Source organism: Lissotriton vulgaris, chromosome 3_1, assembly GCF_964263255.1.
Source record: "Lissotriton vulgaris chromosome 3_1, aLisVul1.2, whole genome shotgun sequence".
Lineage (NCBI taxonomy): Eukaryota > Metazoa > Chordata > Amphibia > Caudata > Salamandridae > Lissotriton > Lissotriton vulgaris.
In genome coordinates this window covers 906,159,828-906,180,079 of record NC_141689.1, presented here as the reverse complement: position 1 = coordinate 906,180,079, position 20,252 = coordinate 906,159,828, and the positions used below count along the sequence as shown (strand labels likewise).

Below are 20,252 nucleotides of genomic sequence, written 5' to 3'. Positions count from 1 at the left end.
CATAAGTGTCTGGCACATGGGGTGACTTCCCGTCCTCCGGGTCAAAGATGGCAGTGGTGGGAAGCAGAATGGAGGCTACTCGGGCATCTCTGAGGCATATCAGGGAAAAAAGTGTAGCTGCTCTTAACAGCACTAAGAGCACCTTTCATAGCAATCTCTCTCAATAGGGCTTTGCAATCCCTCTTCCAGAAGTCACTGCATGCCAAAAGGTAGCTAAAGAACCCAGCATATATGTTCAACGCAATATTCTTCATGCCACCTTTAAAGTCACAAACGTATACCTCTCTTCTGGAATACAGTATATTTGCATTGTTTTTATATTGTGGCACAGCCTATTCGTGCCAAGAGCAGAATTGCTTTCTATGGGGCACACCCATGTTCTCTAATTAGCAGACGTTGTTAATTTATACGGTTCCTTTTCAGGAGTACGGCTGTAGTCTATAATGTTAAAGAAAAAAAGGGGTAACCCTGTGTCCCTCAGAACCTGGGTATTTAAAAGTTAAGCAAAAAGGTGGTTCTGTTGGGTAAGGCACATTACTTTGACAATGTTTATTAATGCAAACAACAATATGTGCTCTCTGGTACACAGCTAGATTGAGAAATAAATGCTCAAAATATAAAGTTGTGCGATCAATGGATTGTATTGTACAAATCGTAACAGAATTCATTCATTTTTGTATCCAAATTGCTTCATTCAAGGATAACATACAATGCATGGTATGACCGTCAGCAAAAGTGAAATAATGTGACTTTTTGGTGAGTAGTGCTCAATGGGTGAGACAATTTTTACAGTGAAAAGAGATTTCCTATGTACAAATATATAAAGGTGTTTTATTGGCCAGATGGCGATTTTCAACCAAGGATTCCTAATGTTCCTAGTGGGATCCTGGTGGTTCTGGACCTTTGGCTGGGAGTTTTGCCGCTGACAGGAGGGACGAAGCACCTCCGTTACTGAGCAGTTCCATTTGACAAACAACTGATACGACTGCCCACAACGCCGCTGTGATTCAGGCTGAGACCCACCGGTCTGAAATTCATACTGTCATCATACTCACCCGTTACCTTGTCTTGAGAAAGACCCGCCGTGACCACCCACTGGGGCGCATCAGGGTCGAAACGTCGACGCACCTCATAGGTCCAGAACCACCAGGATCCCAGTAGGAACACTAGGAATCCTTGGTTGAAAATCGCCATATGGCCAATAAAATACCTGTATAAATTTGTACAGGTACAGATAATGATCTCACAGAAAGATCCTGATTAAATCCATGTTGGCAATCAAAATAGAATAAACTACTATTCCTAAGAAGCAAGAGGTCTACGGTCTGTCTTGCTCATGAAGAATGTTGGGAGACAGTAGAGACACAAACCAAAAGTTTAGCAGGATATTCTGAATTACTTTTCAGAACAAAGGAAATTTTGTTGAGCACTTTCCATTTTAAATCACCTTGAACTCTGAACATCTTTTAGAAAGCTGACTTTTCCATACAATGTAGAAGACAAAATATTTTTTGTCAATATCAATATCCAAATGGTGGAATGATGAGGGACCTCTGATGAGCTTTCTACTAACCGAACAAGACTGCGAGAATTTGTCCCCTCTACCTCCAATGTTCCTCTTCCTTAACTTACTCAAATTGTGCCACAAAATGTGCATTTGCTCTTTCAGACTACACTGTATCATAGACACCAAGGTCATCTCTCACCTCAAGGTCTCAGCCGACTCAACCATGGGTCAGCAGCTGACGAGATCATTGTAGCTCCCTTTGGATATACAAAGAGGCTACACAAGAGTCATCAGAAAAGATCTTGCAAACGTCCTCTCAGGCCAATCACAGGAAGTAAGTGTTCATTGTTTTGGGTCTTATTCATCCGACATCCACTCTGGCACTTTTCGGGGCTCCCTTCCTACCACTCTCTTTTTCAACCTTTAATTCCTCTCTGATCAAGAAAGTCAACCACAACTTTCAAGTGTATGCTGATGATATATAACTAACTGTTCATGAAACTCGAAAGAGCAGGTTCCACAAATCCATCTATCAATGCATTCAGCCGATTCAGACTTGGGCAAAGGCCAACCTACTAGCCTTAAATGGGTCAAATACTTGAAATTATTACCATGTGGTCTATTTTGACTGAACAGTTCATTCCTCCCACCCCCATTACTCTGCAACTAGAATACCCCTTTCACTCGGTTTCTTGATGTAAAAGTCAGTGACATCAAGGTGTCATAGCAACGCCACATGAAAGAATAATACTTTACTTTCTTGATGAAGGTAGAGGGATATTGTGGCTATTTCGATAGACGAATAATACAACTCGATTGCAAACAAATAGAGGATTCTATGGAGCAACAAACCTGTGAAAGTTGCATATCCTTGACCTATGTGCGACCCACCAATGCAACTGCAAGGAAAAATCTTATCACTGGAATCCGCTCTATGTTAAAGTGGAAGGACAGAGGAAGAGAAAGGGACACGAAAGCGAGGGTCATTTGAAAATCACATTGGCGCAAGAAAGAGGTAGCAAACACCACATGATCCCCCCCCATCTTTAAAGTAGTTAATAAAAGATAAATACTTCTATTGTATATCTGGGGAGTTTGTTATACGAAAATTGAGAAAGCCTATATAGAGTTTTATTCCGAAGAAGGAAAAAAAAAGTTTAGCTGAAGGAACAAGAGACTGCAGGATCCAACATTAACTATGAAAAAAAGGAGCAGAACGTGGCATGACAATGTAAGATGGGAAAAGCCTGACAAGACACCTATGTAGGAGAGAACCTCGATAAAATTAAAGAAGGTTAGGATGAGACAAACGCTCAGTTGCTTCATCTAAAGGGGTGGTGAAGGGAAAGGTTGATGCAATGCCAAGTAGAAACACTGTTGTGAGACAGAGCCTCAAACCATAACCAAAGATTATCCTGGACCTTATCATTTCCAAAGAGGACGCTATCCAACTCGAGTCCATCCAACACTGTGACTGGTCAGATCATCATATTATCACATTCTCCATCAATGAAAAAGTTAAATTTCACCCGGTTCAATCCTTCAAGCCCAAAGTCTGGAAAAGGGACCTGAAAAAACTCAACCCGAGCTCTTTGCCTCCTAACAGCTGCAATCTCCTACTTCCACCTACCGGAGCTACGGATGTTCAATCCTTGACTGACCACTATCTCAACTCTATGACCTCAATAATGAATGAGGCTGCACCTATGAAGCTAAAAAGAGTTCCCACTAAAACCTCCAATCCATGGTACGACGGGAGTCTCAATGAGGACAGACGAGACATGCGAATGGCAGAGCGCACCTGGAGATCAGCTCCCTCTGCACTACACCTAAAAACTCTGAAGAAAAAGAGAAACGCCTACTTCAGGAAAATAAAACGCTCAAAATCAGATTTCTTCAGCCTACAGCTCGACCAAGCAAAAAACCGCCCGAGAAAACTGTTTGAGCTTATCAGAACACAATCCAAGGAACAACCCCAACCACTCAGCACTGTGCGCGAAGCACCTTCCTGTGAAGACTTCTCCGCATTCTTTATCCAAAAAACTAACAAGATAAAGAGTGATCTCCTAATTGACGCAAGCTTCTACTCCAAGCCCCATTGCATAGCACCCACTGAACCATAAAACAATGCCACATGGTCTTCCTTTGGCACCTACTCTGAAGAAGAAATTGGCAAACTGCTCAGCACCTTGAAACCATCCAATCACCCCATGGACCCCCTTCCTGCTAACGCTGTAAAAGACTTTACCCCTCTGCTTCTCCCACTCTGGACTAAAATTATCAACAGTTCACTTCAACAAGGTACCATACCTGACTCCCACAAAATTGGACAAGTCACACCTATACTAAAGAAACCTACAGCCGTCCCCTCTGATCTGAACAATTACCGCCCCATTACCAATATTCCCACTCTCGCCAAACTATTGGGAAAATGCGCACAAATACAATTGGCTAAACACATTGATCATTTTGATCTCCTTAACCCTCACCAATCAGGCTTCCGAGCAGGACACAGTACAGAATCTGCTAGGACTCACATAATTGACGATGCACTTCAAATCCTAGATCAAAACGACACCTGCCTCCTCATCCTTCTTGATCTCTCTTCAGCATTCGACACCGTGAAACATGAGAACTTACTCAAACTATTAAACACAAGAATGGGTATATCTGGAACTGTTCTCAAGTGGTTCGCTTCCTTTCTACACAACAGGACGCAGAAATTCAAGAGCAACAACCTGATGTCATCGCCAATACCTGTATCGCTAGGCGTCCCCCAAGGCTCTTCACTATCCCCAACACTGTTCAACCTAGTCATGGAACCTCTCACCACCTTGCTACAAGCATCTCATGTACACTTTCACATGTACGCCGATGACACCCAACTTTATCTCAAATTACAATCCCCCAAAGACATTTTGCTCCTGAACTCAATGATCAGAAGCACCCAATCCTGGCTTGCTGATAACCATCTCAAACTCAATGCTCTGAAAACAGAGTTCCTTCTGATCTCACCCCCAGCGAAGATCTCTACCACGCAAATCTGGCTTAAACACCTAACCGCACTCAATGTCCAACCCACTATCGTGGACTCAGCAAAATCCTTAGGCATAACACTTGACACCAATCTCAACATGCAGCAACATATCAGCAAGGCAACTAAGGGAGAGAACTTCCAAATCAATACCTTAAAGAAACTTAAACCCTTCCTCCCAGCCAAAGACTTCCGAACTGCAGTACAATCACTAGTCATCCCTCGAATAGAATATGGCAGCATCGCCCTCTGCGGACTCCCCCTAACTACTACCGCACCTCTAAGAGCTTCTCTAAACGCTGCGGCTAGACTCATCACTGGTTCAAAAAAGAATTCACATATTACCACTGACTTGAAATCCCTGAACTGGCTACCTCTTGAAGCCAGAATGTAAAGGGGCGACCACTCGGTCCCCCCCGAACGTATGGTTGGGCGCCCCGATCGCCCCGGGAAACCATTTTGGGCGGGAGGCGTGTCTCGGCTGGTATGCCCGAAGTGGCGTAGCCGGGGCGCGCCTTTTCCCGCCCAAGAGGGGTTGTCCTAGACACCTACACCGTTGGACACGCCCCGTAGGCGGCTGGAGGAGGGTCCACGCCCTCCCGAGGAAGAATAAAAGGAGCAACAATCCAAGGAAGCATCCTCTTGTTCCTGTGCTTGGAAGCTGCACATCCTCGTTGCACGTGAGCCCGAGACGGAACAAGGAGCCAATTTTGAGAACTTGTAATTTTTGTGTTTCTCTTTCAGTGAATCCGAAGCTTTGGATCCAGGACCTCGAATCGAATATCCGTGAACGATGCCTGGCAAGAAGGTCGGAAAGAAGGTTGGGACCGAACAAATGCTTCGCATGCTGGTGAAGGACATGGCGAACATGAAAAATCAGATGGCGGCAATGAATGGCACGGGTAGACCGAAGAAAGTCATCGGACCAGCATTGCCGGGAATAGTCCCTGCCGGGAGAGGTAAAAGGGCCAGGAATAGGGCGGCAGGAGGGGAGGCCCCGGTTCCCGAGTCACCTCCGGCGAGCCCGGTCAGTCCGGTGGAGGCCCCAGTTCCGATCCCGGACGCGGGACAGCCGATCCCGGTAGTAGTTACACCTGTTAACGAGGGGGATATGCCTCCCGAACTGGCCGCCCAGTTGGCGGCGTGGTTAGGCAAGAACAACGAGAGTGCTGTGGCACCAGGAGACACGGCCGAGGAGGCCAGGTTAATAATGAAGCAGTTGCGGCAATCGAGAGATGCTGCGAAGGCACCTTGTCCTCTTGTATCCCCGCAGGTTCCCCCGGAAAAGCTACCTCTTGAAGCCAGAATACATCTGAAAATCGCTTGCATGACACACAAAGTGGTACACCTGAGCTCACCCGGTTACCTATCTCAGAAATTGACAATTTCTGGTGGCACCAGAAACACTAGAAGCGCAAATAATCTTCTGCTATAAACGCTCCTTCTCAGGAATGGCACCCAAGATCTGGAACTCTCTCCCTCCCGAAATCAGGCTCATCTCCTCCACCACACTTTTTAAGAAAGAAGTAAAAGCTATCCTCATGGCTAAATACACTTGAACTATTATCTCTGACTCTTTAAGTCTATGCACCGAACTGCACTACTTATTTTGATCCCTTTGCTATTTTTATTATCTGTATTATCGATTTACATGATTGTTTTTGCTTCCACCTATTAGTACTATTAGCCTTATTGACTTACCCGTTTGACTATGCTCCCTCATGTACCTACCCCACTTATTACCTCAATTGCGCTAAGACTAATTGGCCTGCTACTCACTCTCCTGTTCGCACCCCTTCTGTGTAAAGCGCTCTGATATCTGCAAAGATCTTGTTCGCGCTATATAAAACTTTCAAAATAAAATAAAAATAAAATAAAGATGTAGTTGCCGAAGAATACAGATGAAAGATACCAACCAGACCCCAAAGAGAACAGAGAAGGTTCCTAATGGAGAAATACCACCTCAACCTTGAAGATGAGATTTAAGGAAGCAAATAAAACATAAGAATCTTGGTCGAAAAAATTGTCCTAGACATGAGAAAGATTTTGCTAGTTTACTTAGATACCGAAATGCCAGCAGTCCTGTGCCTCAGTGAAAATGTTATCTTAACACTTGAAGTGTTGGTGACCATTAAAGCATGAATCACAGCAGACATTTTAGTGTTGGAATCTCATTCATACTGTAAAGCGGTCCAGTGGAACCGCATGCGCGTTTAGCAACTAGATGTTTGTTTAGTCATTTGTTTGATTGTTTGAGCAGAGCAGCAACACGAGTCTGAATGGTCTGGATGCAAATCGAATAAAGAAGTGCGTTTGAAACAACCAGGCAATACATTTCTGACTTTCTCAAATTAATTTAATGACATGAAGGAAAAACATACTAGGAAGCAAGAAAGCAGATGAAAAAGAATATGTGCTAACCTCATCTCAGATAAAGCTTTAAACATATAAATATTAGCACAGATAAGAACCACAAGTATCTTTTATCCTGCGTTTTTTTACTGCTGAGGACACTACTTTGTTGCCAGCATTGTCTCTGCACTTCCATTACAATTATTCCTCTCCTACTTCAGTACACCTATAGAAATGGCCATGTTTATTTCGTGTTCTCATTTATATGTGAAATCATGTTCATGAATTTACTACCCTTTCTAAAATGAAGATACTCCTTATGTCAAACTGAGCCTCCCGTGTTGAGACTTGTTGTTTTACAGGCGCGTTTCTAATAAAAATCTTTTCACTTCGCTGAGTGTATTTAAGCACTAGAGGTATTTAAATGCCTCCATTAAACTCATCTCTGCTGTTAGGAGACCGGCCAAAATTATGCAAGCATCATCACTCTTTCTGTCTCATAAGACCCAAGAGGCTTAGTACCATGAAGCTGTCAAGGAGAGATACTGCAGAGGAGGCTACAGAAAATCCTTTGAATGCCGCTCGAGGACAAAACTAGAAGCGTGAGAATGATGGGGTGTAGTGGAACGGTAGTGAGCTGGTTGAACCTTGCACCAGGCTTAATGCAGAGTGAACCCTGCTCGCTGACTGCAATGACACTTTTGGGGTCTCTCTTGGATGGTCGAATATATCAATCTTGAATTTACAGGGAAGCTTTACAACAACATTCCATCTCATCTGCTGATGTGCCATGTTCGTGGAGGGTTTAGGGATTTAAACAACGCTTTCCGTGGACAGGTTCAGGCAACTTTATTTAGGCTGATAATGCTGGTCAATGTCGACTGCTGCAAATCTGAAATTATGGGAAAAGACTTATGCCACAAGTAACTCGCCAGGTACGGTCTTATGGAAATGTCGGATTTGGGTGCAAAAGGGCAGTCACGTAGGAGAGTATTTATTAATTCTTGTATGTTCTCTTGCACCGAGGTCTCCCCAAGAAGACAATGCAAATCAATCATCTGCACAGACAACTACCTATCCGGTCTAGTGGGAGACTCTCAGCTTGCAATGTATAGGGTTTGCACATGCTGGAGTGTGCACAGGCCACCCCTTCACCAGCCTATACTGGTTTAACTCCTTACTAGAATCTTCATAACATTTTCCATGATAAGATTTCAGCATCACTGTTTCTCTCCCTTGAAACGAATAAAATCTGTGGTTATCCATTTGACGTTATAGCTTCCAGAATTGGTATGGGCTTAGATAGTCGAGTGTTCGATGAGGAGAGAGCAACAAGGCATACAGCGATAACAGAACTTGCTTTTTTTCTTCGTAGTAACATCTCTCCCTCTGATTCTCAAAATGTTCCTGGCTCTTCGTGATACAGTGCCACACAATTTAGGTATTGGTAGGGCACTCGCAACATGTCCACTCAGTTTATGTGAGATGCTATTAACCTCCTTATCTCCTTAGTTCCTTTAATTAGTCAGCTCTAACAGCAAGATCATACACCAAGGCACACAAAATCTTAAAGGAGACTTGTATGACCACTCTAAATATTTTCATTTACTCCTTTAACTTTTTCTACGTTTTTTTCATACAAATGTTTCTGGTGCATTTGCAGAGGCCTGCCTATTCCTCTTGAAATTCATTGTTAAACACATTACACAGGATGGCCATATATACTTATCACTGTCTCTGACTACTGGCCATCCTCCTTCCCACAGTGAACACCAAATGCATCAAACGCAGTGTCCTGTCACTTAGTGAATTTCAGCGGAACTCGTCTGTAAGTCTTTTGTGTTAAATAGTTTGATGAAACACAAACTGAATACTTTATTTGTGTTTTCTCGGGCTACTTTCCAGTGACATAGTAAACAAAAGCAAGATTAGATTTCCCTTTTGATATTGTTTAATCCTGTTTTGGCTCCTTTGAGAAATATTCTGTCTCCAGAGGCGCCATAACGCACCATGGGGCCGTTAATCTATTAAGATCCAGACTTTTGACCCTTTGCTGGTTTTAATCTAAATATGAGTCTGTGCGAACTTTTTACAAATACATAGCAGTGAAACATATCCATTTTCAATGAATAGTTTAGTGATGTAATTTCATTGACTTTTAACCTGTGCTGACAATATATTATATGGTATATTCTCCCACAAGCTTAATTATTTTTAACTTCCCTTCCCTCAGAGTCCCCACTGGCAATTGCATATCCTATAGGGTCAGTATTGAGGTGCACCAGCCTTTTACTAGGCAGGGTGAGCAGTAAGACTTAGCGATAAGTAAAGTTTTCCTTCCCCTCTCCATCTTGCTAGCTCATTGTACACACCGTATATGAGAAGCCTGGGTGGTGTTCAGAACTGCAACATAGACCCCCCCACTGAAGTTCACCTTAAGTGTCTCTCTCAATTTTACACTTCTATAGGGTTGATCGATCCGTACTTTATTGAGTTTGTCTCCATGGTTTTGACACCTCAGTTTGTAGTTCAATTGATAATCTTTTGTGGTTTTTACCATCCAGTGGCATAACAAAACTTGAGGAGGACCCCCTGCAAAGTACACGAAGGGGGGTCCCCATCCCTTGCCCACCACCAGGCACTTTTGCAGCGTTTAACTCCTAGAGCTCGGGCGTATGTTAGGCCACTGGTACCATCCACTCCTTATGATAGGCTATGGCTTTCAAACTGGCAACTATTGCTGGCTTGTGTCGTCCCACCATATGAGCTTTGCTTTGGTTAATTTAACTTGAGGGTGATCCTGGGACTCTTTCCCTCATACTCTTTTTTTTTCTTTGACAGGTCCATGGCTAAGCGCCTGCATCTCAATTATTATCACAAAAATATACACTTCTAGTTATCCAGGCCCACGCATTCCACATTGTAGTTCTTCAAAATGACGGCACCAATCTCAGTAGAAGTTAAAGTTCTACTGTATGTGGAGTCAAAATTATAAGTGGGCACATTATTGGTAAATGTTGCAGCAATGCATTGGTATTCATTTAGTTTTTTATTTAATGATTTTAAATAGTGTTCTTTCCACCAAATTGACATTAAGGCGCTTTACAGAGAACAATCAGAGATACAAATAGAAGAGTGCAACAGGTCATATGTGAGTTTACCAGTTGCCAATAGAAAAATACATATAACGGCATAGTGATGAAACTGAGGGTGTGGGGCAGAAAAGGGGACGAAGAGGAGAAATCGGGGAGAGGAGGCCATGGGGAAGAGGGTATAGGAAGAAGGAGAAATACACAGTTAAACTCCATGTATGATACTTATGGCGATAAGAACAAACATCAGCTGGGCAACAAGCAAACTGTACTATAAGGAACATAAGGAAAGACAAAAAGACAGAATGATATGAAAGCAGCGTTGATAAAGGAACAGAGGAAAATGCCAATGCTCAATCAAAAGTAACAAGAAGACCTGAGGTGCTAATTCGAATTTAGTACACAATGCCAAATCACTTCTGGATATACAGTGCCATCCATTGTCAAGTTCACAGTGTTGGTCTTAGCACACAAATCATGGCTACACTCCAACAATCAAATTCACTATGTTGGCATAGATTCAAAATCTATAATGTGCATACTATGTACAATCTATATATAGTCACCTACAATAAAATTGATCAATTTCTTCCCCCTTAAATCCTAAAATTAAATATATTATTATTTCCATCGGGTGAGCATTTAATTGAAATTTCTGTGGAAATTAAAATCATGTTTTTGATAGCATGATGCCCAATCATTTAAGGTCAAACTTAATAGGGTTTCATTGTCCTCTAGTCAATTGATCAAAAAACACAGTAATTGTACCTTGCACTCTTTTGAAGACTCTGGTGTTCATGAACTTTAGAAATCTGTCTGCATAGAAGCTCGGTCTGTGAACGGAGACAGTGTCCTGAAATGCACAAAAAACTAGTGGTTAAAATCATCCAAAAAAGTGGTCTAGTCGAATTCCAGGGATACTTTAAAAACACATACTTTTAAGAAGTTAGCACACAAATATAGAATTCGGTATTTCTGTTGTTTATGTTTATGTGATTTGTAGAGCGCCTAGCTGCCCAAGGGCTTCCCAGCGCAGCAGAGAGGGTGAAGCAACGGTGTGGCGGGGCAATCAAGGAAAGAGCCATGTTTTAAGTTTCTTCCTGAAGCTGCGCAAATCCTTCAAAAGTCTCAGGAGGGCAATTTATCGTATTAGGGGTAGTACACTTCATAAGGATGCCTTAGGACAGTGTTTTTTAGCTGTGAGGGTTTGCTGGAGCTGGTAAGAGTGCAACATACTCTTACAGAGTGACCGGGATTCACTTTTGCACAGTGCATGATCTGTCAACCTATTGCGTTGGAAATGTTTCTTGTGCTTTGGGCACCCTGGACACTTCTGAAAGACACTGGAGTTGCAAACAACAGGTGGTTAGTGGTCCCTGCAAGGCCCAGGAAAGTCAGAAGGGGTACTGCGGACTTGAAACTACATACTGTCCCACCCATTAGTCAACATGGATCTGTGTTGGCATGGACAACTTTGCCACTGCTTCTACTTAGCGGCTGGTCTTGTTTGAAGGTCATGTAGAGAAAAGGTCATGATGTCTACTAGTCATCATACCAACCTTTAATCAAACGCCTTTGTGCCAAATGGAATTGTGATAGGCCTCATTCTCGATGGAAGCGCTTTTCTCAATGTTTCAAAGGGGAGGCCCTGCTGCCACTGTGAATCTGTGGTATATCCGTTACTTCCCATAGTTATAAGACAAAGGTGTCTAGCCATTTTGCCCTGCACCTTGATTGCTTCATGCCTCGCATGTGAATATGAGACAGGTAGTTGTGAACGTAGGTGTCTGGCTCTCACTGGAAACACGACGGTTAAAGGGCATCTTAAGGTAAAACAACACTCACACTTATGAGTGTTAGAATACATATTTAACCTTATTTTAGTCATTCTAGACGTCTTGGGTTATACGAGGAAGGGTTTGCCGCACAAAAGGTAAAAGTGCTGCAAACTAACTGTTTCATATGAGGAAGATGCACATTTAGGTTGAGGTGATAGTATAAGTTATTTGACAGGTTCCTCCATTTGTTAATTTGTTAAAAGTGTCTACTTTAAGAGCTGGACAATAAATGTGTGAAAGAAGTATGCTTGATGGGCAAATGGAACTAGGTCAGAATTCTAGTGTCACACGTTAAAACATGTGGGCACTGAACAGAGGGGTTGGCTTTGCTGAAACAGTAGTTAGCAAGAAAGGGGAGTTATAGCTAAGTGGAGGACAAGTTGTAATGGTTCCTGCTCACAGTGGATGGAAGCTTCTGATTGGTGGCCGAGTGCTTAGGTGATAACATAGAAGAAAAATCCTTTGACAATGCATCATTTTATTTTTGCAAGAGGAGAGTCAGGTCAAGCTCACCTTGGGCACCACACTATTCAACATTAGATCAGAAAAGATAGCCAGGTCAAGAGAGAAAGAGCCCTGCGGATAATTTTTCATCTTCGGTTTCTTAACATTGTGCACTGAGCAGAAGAGATTTTAAATAAGAATAGAGGAAAATCTATTCAAAATTAAGAATTTTAGGTCTTAGAATCTAGACTCCCCATACAATTTGGCAGCAGAATGAGACCACCACTATTGTCCGCTTCGGAAGTTTAAGTTTTAAAGCTCCTGAACATGTCTTGATATGTCATTGCAGTTCAATTTAACAAAACGAGCATTAAAATATACTGCCCATCAAAGGGCATATAATAAGAATACTGACAGCAGTGGCACTCAGCACTAAGAGTATGCCAAACCATCTGGAACTGTGACTGAATCATAGAGTTATACCATGGTGTATTTACACATAAGGCCGTACGTAGCCTTGCTGATTATCCCAGGTTCAAAAGTTACCCTGTGGATGTTTAAAATGTAAATTTTAATGGCCAGGAAAGACTTTCTAAATGACAATATCAAATAGGTTACCAAAGCAGTTAAATAAACTGTTTCAGATCATACATTCTTTTTCTGAATCTAATTACCTGACACCAAAACTTACACCACCGCGTCGTATTTGTGAAGTCTTTAAAAACGTTCATATGGTCAGTCACTTACTTCACAGAAGAAAGACTAGAAATGGACAATCTTAGAAGAATCTGTTGAGGAACTGGGCAGTGCCTCAAAATTACCTTTGCGTATGATTTATCTGTTCAATCATGTGGGGCCTCAACCCCAAACCTGACTCCTAAAAAGCCATGTTTGGTGTTGACGCCCCACACAACTGGGGCCTCACCCTCTGCCCCCATCCCCCCCCCGCTGCCCACCCAGTTGTGAGGGTTGAGGCCCCAGTCAGTCAGATAAGGTTGCTATGGATCAGCTGCAGGGCCTTATGGAGAAGTGGCTTGGATGACTACCAGTAAGGTATTTGCCCGACACACTGGAATGAGACTGTATTATTAGTAATAATGTACAGCATCCTAGCCAAAGCAGATGAGGCGGGCAATAACCTTTCTTGTCAATCTTGGCCTGCCCACAGTCTTTGTACCATCTTGAACTGCCCACAGTCTTTGCACCATCTTTTACATCTTGAGACTGCAGGGTTCCCCCAAAGGCTTCCATTGTCCTAGCTTATTTTTAATATCTTTTTAAAATCAAGGATAGCTCAGGGCTTCGGATTCACCAAACTGACCTGCGTACTTCAGAGCCTGCAATGCCAAGCTGAGAAACAGCTGAGGTCCCCAGCCTCAGAACGAGTGCTGGGTTAGCCTGCTCCAGCCAATCCTGGAGCTGCACCACAGCTCCAGGATTGGCTGTTTTCACTTTGTCTTAAGGCGAACGGCCGAACGCCCTTCCCTTTCCGCTAAGCCTGCCCAGGAAAGCGCTGGGAGGAAGGAGTGGAAGACCACATCCAGAGCCTGCCAGGACAAGGAAATCAGCTTTGGGCGGCAGGTAAGTTCTCTGTATTTTTTTTTAATGTTATGTTTATTGTCTGTTTTCTCAACGTCCCTCCCACCCCCTCCCACCCGCCACCCCGCCAGACACCAGCCTGGTGTTGAGTTGGGAGCAAACTGGATAGATTACGGTAGGCTCAACCTCAGCAGTGAGAAAATCAAGTGCTGCTAGGAGGTGCACACTAGTCCTTATGGAAAATTAAAACACGGCCCACACTGTTTGGCCAAAAGAGCAACTTTCCTAAAAATAAAATAAAAAAAACTGTGCAAACTAGGAGCTATTTTGAGTGATTGGCTAAACAAAACATTTTAATATAGCCGATTGCCATACAGACTTACCTACAATTTGGAGCTGTCAAGATAAACAATAATGCCAGTATTTAGACCTGTGCAGTATCAGTCGGTGCAAAAACACTGGAGCACAAATAACGTGTGCTGGTACTGGACATCTCTTTGCATTATTTTCTACTTGTGAACTAAATGATGAGAAATATTTTGTAGTATCTGATTTTACCCAAACAAAATTCTCATTAATACCACTTATGCAAAGTTTTACATGAAAAATGACTACTTGGTACAGTCAAGTGTTAAGTGCCCATGACAACAATTTGCAATAATTTGTGCTAAATTCGTAAAGGCACTGGTGTTGAAACAGGCACCATTATACAACCCGCTCATGGGGTAAATACACTCAAGTTATGTCGCAATGCCTCTACACACATACTATGTGGTGAGCTTCGGCTTTTGGTTCACTACATGGAGGTGCTTGCAGGCATATTGCACCATAAAAAGGAAAGCCAAGTTATATAAAGTCGGAATTTTACATTCACATGATATTAGTGTAGAGTCAGCAAGTCATAAAAAAGCCTAAAGTGCAGGGGTGGTTTTCTCCTCGCAAAACAGCATGGTGAAATAAAGAAAGAAAGAAATAACTCAAGGGCAAAGTGGCAACAAGACACATACCTTCTGGGTCTCTTTAGAGTAAATCCAATAGACCTCTTGTTGATTTTGTTGTGGTCCGAGGTCTGCGTCCTCGTGAGCCCGCCCCGCCTCCCAGCTGAACAGCCCTCGCCCCTCCCCCTTCCCACCATCCATATATGACAGTAGCCCATGCGCGCAGCGTTCACGCGCAGCGACCGCGCCCAATCCGCGCCGAAGGTGCGCCAAAGGTAAGCCCGTCTACGCCCGTCCGCGCCTGGACCGCGCCCAGCGCCAAATCCCCTGGCCCCCGTCCCTCCCATCCCGCCCGCATTACCTACGATGCCGCCACCCTCCTAGCCCTTAACCCCGGTCGCGCCCCCAACTGCGTCCAAGCCGCTCCCAGACACACCCATGGACCTTTCTCCTGCTACTCCTGCAAATTCAGCGGCACCGACAACATCTCCGCTACGACCACACCACAGACTCCCGACCCCAACCACCTACAATGCATCCTCCTCAACACCCGCTCGGTCCACAGACACGCCATTGACCTATGGAATCTACTAGACACCATCTCTCCAGACGTCGCCTTCCTAACGGAAACTTGGATGAACGCCTCCTCCGCCCCTGACATCACCATTGCCATCCCCGAAGACTATAAGATCACTCGCAAGGACCGTACCGGCCACACAGGAGGAGGAATCGCTATCGTCCATAAGAAATCAATCCGCATCTCAACCAGCTCTGACGCCAACCTCACCAACTCCGAACACCTTCACTTCCAGATCCACATCGACCCCAAGACCACACTCAGAGGCACCCTCCTCTACAGACCACCAGGACCCCGCGCAAAATTCAGTGAAGACATCACGGACTTCATCACTCCACACGCGCTCCCCTCCAAAGACTACATCCTCCTGGGAGACCTCAACTTTCACCTTGAAAAGATCAACGACCGCAACACCACCACCCTCTTGGACAACCTCGCCAACCTCGGACTTAAACAACTGGTCACTTCCCCCACCCACATCGCAGGTCACACACTCGACCCCATCTTCACCTCCAGCAATCATGTCTCCTTCAGCCACACTACGGAGCTCCTCTGGACTGACCACAGCTGCGTTCACTTCACCTACTACAAGCCAAAACCCATCAACCACCTCCAACCAACTCTGCAAAGAAACTGGAACAAAATCACCATCGACCAGATCTCCTCATCGCTCCTTCTAAACACCCCAGCCCACTCCTCTAACCCAGACCAAGCCGCCGCTAACTTCACCCTATGGTTATCCAACACCGCCGACACCTTAGCACCACTGAAAAAACATCAAAGCAAACCTGGCAACAAGAAGGCCTCATGGTTCAACGATGATCTTAAGAAGTCCAAGAAACTCTGCCGCTCCCTTGAAAAGGCCTGGAAAAAAGACCCAACCACTAGCACCAAGGACGCCTTCAAAAACGCCACCCGCACACACCACCAACTAATCCGAAAGGCCAAGAAAACAGCATTCAAGGATCGACTTGACAACAACGCCCACAACAGCAAGGAACTTTTCAACATCATCAAGGAATTTTCCAATCCCTCGGCCAACTCCAACGACATCACCCCCTCTCAAGCCCTCTGCGACTCCCTAGCCTCATTCTTCCACAACAAACAGCTTCGACAACCAACCCGGAGACCAACCCGCCCAACCATATGCTGAACATTCTCCCCCCGTGAACACCCTTAACGACTGGAACCCAATCTCCACTGAGGACACCATCCGCCTGATGAACTCCATTCACTCAGGATCCCCCACAGACCCATGTCCTCACCACATCTTCAACAAAGCAGACTCCGTCATAGCACCGCACCTCCGAGACGTCATCAACTGCTCCTTCAACTCCGCAACCTTCCCGGAGAGCTGGAAACACGCTGAACTCACCGCCCTTCTGAAAAAACCCACAGCGGACCCCACCGAACTCAAAAATTACCGCCCCATCTCGCTCCTTCCATTCCCGGCCAAAGTCATCGAGAAAGCTGTCAACAACCAGCTCGCCGCTTTCCTCGAAGCCAACAAATCCCTCGACTCCTCACAATCTGGCTTCCGAGCTAAACACAGCACTGAGACCGCCCTCATCGCAGCAACAGACGACATTCGAACTCTACTGGACAATGGAGACACAGTCGCCCTCATCCTCCTCGACCTCTCTGCTGCCTTCGACACAGTCTGCCACAGCACCCTTTTACAACGCCTCAGTAACATCGGAATACAAGGAAAAGCACTTGAATGGATCACCTCGTTCCTCACCGGAAGAACCCAGAGAGTCCGCCTTCCACCATTCAAGTCCGAGGCCACTAAAGTCATCTGTGGCGGACCACAAGGATCCTCACTCAGCCCCACCCTCTTCAACGTATACATGAGCCCCCTCGCGACCATCGCCCGCCAACACAACCTCAACATCATCTCTTACGTGGATGACACTCAACTAATCCTTTCTCTCACCAATGACCCCAGCACCGCCAAAACTAACCTACACGAAGGAATGAAAGAAGTTGCCGAATGGATGAAACACAGCCGTCTGAAACTGAACTCAGATAAAACAGAAGTCCTCATATTAGGTACATCCCCCTCTGCATGGGACGACTCTTGGTGGCCGGAAGCCCTTGGAAAAGCACCCATCCCGACAGACCACGCACGGAACCTAGGCGTCATCCTGGATTCTTCACTCTCAATGAACAGACAAGTCAGCGCCGTATCCTCATCCTGCTTCAACATTCTTCGCATGCTTAAAAAAACATTTCGCTGGATCCCCACCGAAACCAGGAAAACAGTCACCCATGCTCTGGTAACGAGCCGACTGGACTACGGAAACACCCTCTACGCGGGCACTACCGCTAAACTCCAGAAGAAACTCCAACGAATCCAAAACGCCTCAGCCAGGATCATATTAGACATCCCGCGCAACGAACACATCTCTGGCCACCTGAAAGACCTCCACTGGCTACCCGTCAATAAGAGAATCACTTTCCGACTGCTAACCCACGCACACAAATCACTCTACGACATCGGACCAGAATGCCTCAACTCACGACTGTCCTTCTACACCCCCTCCCGCCAACTACGTTCTTCCAGCCAAGCCCTCGCCACTGTACCTCGCATCAGCAAGACCACCATGGGAGGCAGATCCTTCTCATACCTGGCTGCTAAAACATGGAACTCACTCCCTACTTACCTTCGCCTTACCCAGAACCACCTAGCATTCAGAAAGCAACTTAAAACGTGGATATTTGACAAATAATCCTCCTCCCCCTCCTAAGCGCCTTGAGACCCTCTGGGTATGTAGTGCGCTATATAAATTCTTTGACTTTGACTTTGACTAAGGTACAAAATGTGTGTGTGTCATATCGCCCTGATATAAGAAGAACAAATATAAAATATATAACCTATATTTTCGGTATTCCTACAGCTGTATGTGTTTTTCTTAGAAAATTAATTAATCTAACTGCTGTGTAGAAAAATACAGACTGGTTTATAGTTCTTCATATTAAGCTGCCAAATTGGGGAAGTTTGTTGGTGCAAAGACTGCAGTTGATCCTTTGCCTGCTGCAAAGCACAGTTGGAGCAAACCCAAAGAGCAAAAAGACAAGCTCTGTGTGGCGTGCAGGTCTGCTCATGAGGTGAATGCGAGAGCCAATGGAGGCGGCAACTTAAAGAGGAATGTTAATAGTTCAAAAATGGCCATTCCTGCTGTCTTCATCAGTGGATTAGAGAACCTCCCCCTCAGTAAGCACCTGTGCCCTTGGCTAAGAAGGGCTGTCTTAAAGGGCCTACTGAATCATTTCCTACCACTGCTCTGCCTAGAGGACACTCATAATCCCACCAATTACAGCAATACGCCACGTGTTCACAGAACAGTAGATCCTGATACAACAACAACCATTTCGCCTGCAGGGGATTTTTATGATAGGAATGTAACTAGCTGTCCAAACCAGGGAACCCAAACAGGCTGGCTCCTTTGGTGACCGGTTTGTCCTCTTTTTGAGCAGCCATCAGACACTACAGAGGCAGCTCTGGCTCACAAAAGAAACTACGGAGTTATGCGTTCTGTGTTCGAGATGCTCTGTGCACTTTCTGCCGATATTCCCTCAGGGAAAATAATTACCTTCCTTCTGTAGTAGCCTGCTCTTATTCTAAAGGTTGTTGGCTGAAAAGGCCTCTCTTATCTCCTAACACTTCACTCCTAAGAGATATTTTTTTTCATTTCATACGTTTAAGCAATTTAGAGAATACTCCTTTCTCAATTTTGAAATGGAGGTCATCATTCCAGCACGGTATGAAACATTTAAGTTTCAGAATGGAGGACAGCAATTCCCAAAACCTTTCACCAGGTATGTCTTGATCACGACTGGATAAAAAACTTTGTCTCTTTCTATCGGTTGTATAGTTGGTCAGATGTTGGCTGAATTAGTAACCTCTACACAACAGCCTGGAGATATTTAAAAATGGTTTAAAAAATGAGGGATGGAGGATGCAGAAGATTTGAGTAGTACAAACTTAATACTTTTACTGGGTGAACTTGAATTGGTGAAAGCAAACTGAACTGCTGTGCGCATGGGTACTTTTTGACTGAACTGCATGTGTTCTTAACCTATGCCTAGATCCATGCGGTTAACTGGGGATGTAGAAACATAGAAACTCTGATAACAGTGGGAGGGAACCAAAGGGATGTAGCTCCTCACAGAAGATCGCAAACTGAGAACCCTTGTTGCATTGCATACCATGTAATTTTGCAGTGTGAGTAAATGCTTTCTTTAAACTAAAAGATAAGCAAAGGTTTGAATAAAACTCGATTGTGTCTCTAAGTGGACTTTTGAGCTGTGAGCTGTTGCCCCAACACAACCTCGTTGAAACTCCTTACACTCCTTGAATTCACTACCCCGAGAGTCACGTTTGAAGAGCAACAGTAGTGTTGGGCCTGCGGCACTGCAAAGCGTCATTGATATGTTACCGAGCCTGTAAACAACAAGTAACAAGCAGGAAGTGGGATAAGGGAGGGGGGGTCAAATGGTGAGCATTTCGCTGCCGCTTTGATGTTCTCAGTGGCCACGCGGCTCACTGAGAACATCAACAATCATTTTTAGGTCTCGCTGAACCAACGCGCATGCGCTGTTCTGCGAGAGTATAGTAAGGGTGCTTTCCAAAATGCTTCCAAAGTCTGCAGGCGGATCGGGCACAGTGCATGTGCGCCGGGCGCGCGCACATTTGTCCGCCTAAAGCCTTTGGGAGCATTTTGGAAAGCCCCCTTACTATACTCTCGCAGAACAACGCATGCGCGTTGGTTCAGCGAGACCTAAACATGATTGTTGATGTTCTCAGTGAGCCGCGTGGCCACTGAGAACATCAAAGCGGCAGCGAAATGCTCACCATTTGACCCCCCCTCCCTTATCCCACTTCCTGCTTGTTACTTATTGTTTACAGGCTCTGTAACATATCAATG

At 44.7% G+C, this 20,252-nt stretch overlaps 1 protein-coding gene across 2 annotated transcripts in view; it reads right to left on the bottom strand.

Annotated features, from left to right (window-relative positions):
* Positions 1-20,252, bottom strand: part of PIP5K1B (phosphatidylinositol-4-phosphate 5-kinase type 1 beta) — a 412,487-nt gene that overhangs the window by 58,706 nt on the left and 333,529 nt on the right. For both annotated transcript variants that reach the window (XM_086961234.1, XM_086961235.1), the window contains exon 11: positions 10,754-10,838. In XM_086961234.1, coding sequence (XP_086817360.1) covers positions 10,754-10,838 — 85 coding nt within the window. The remainder of the gene's footprint in view (positions 1-10,753; positions 10,839-20,252) is intronic.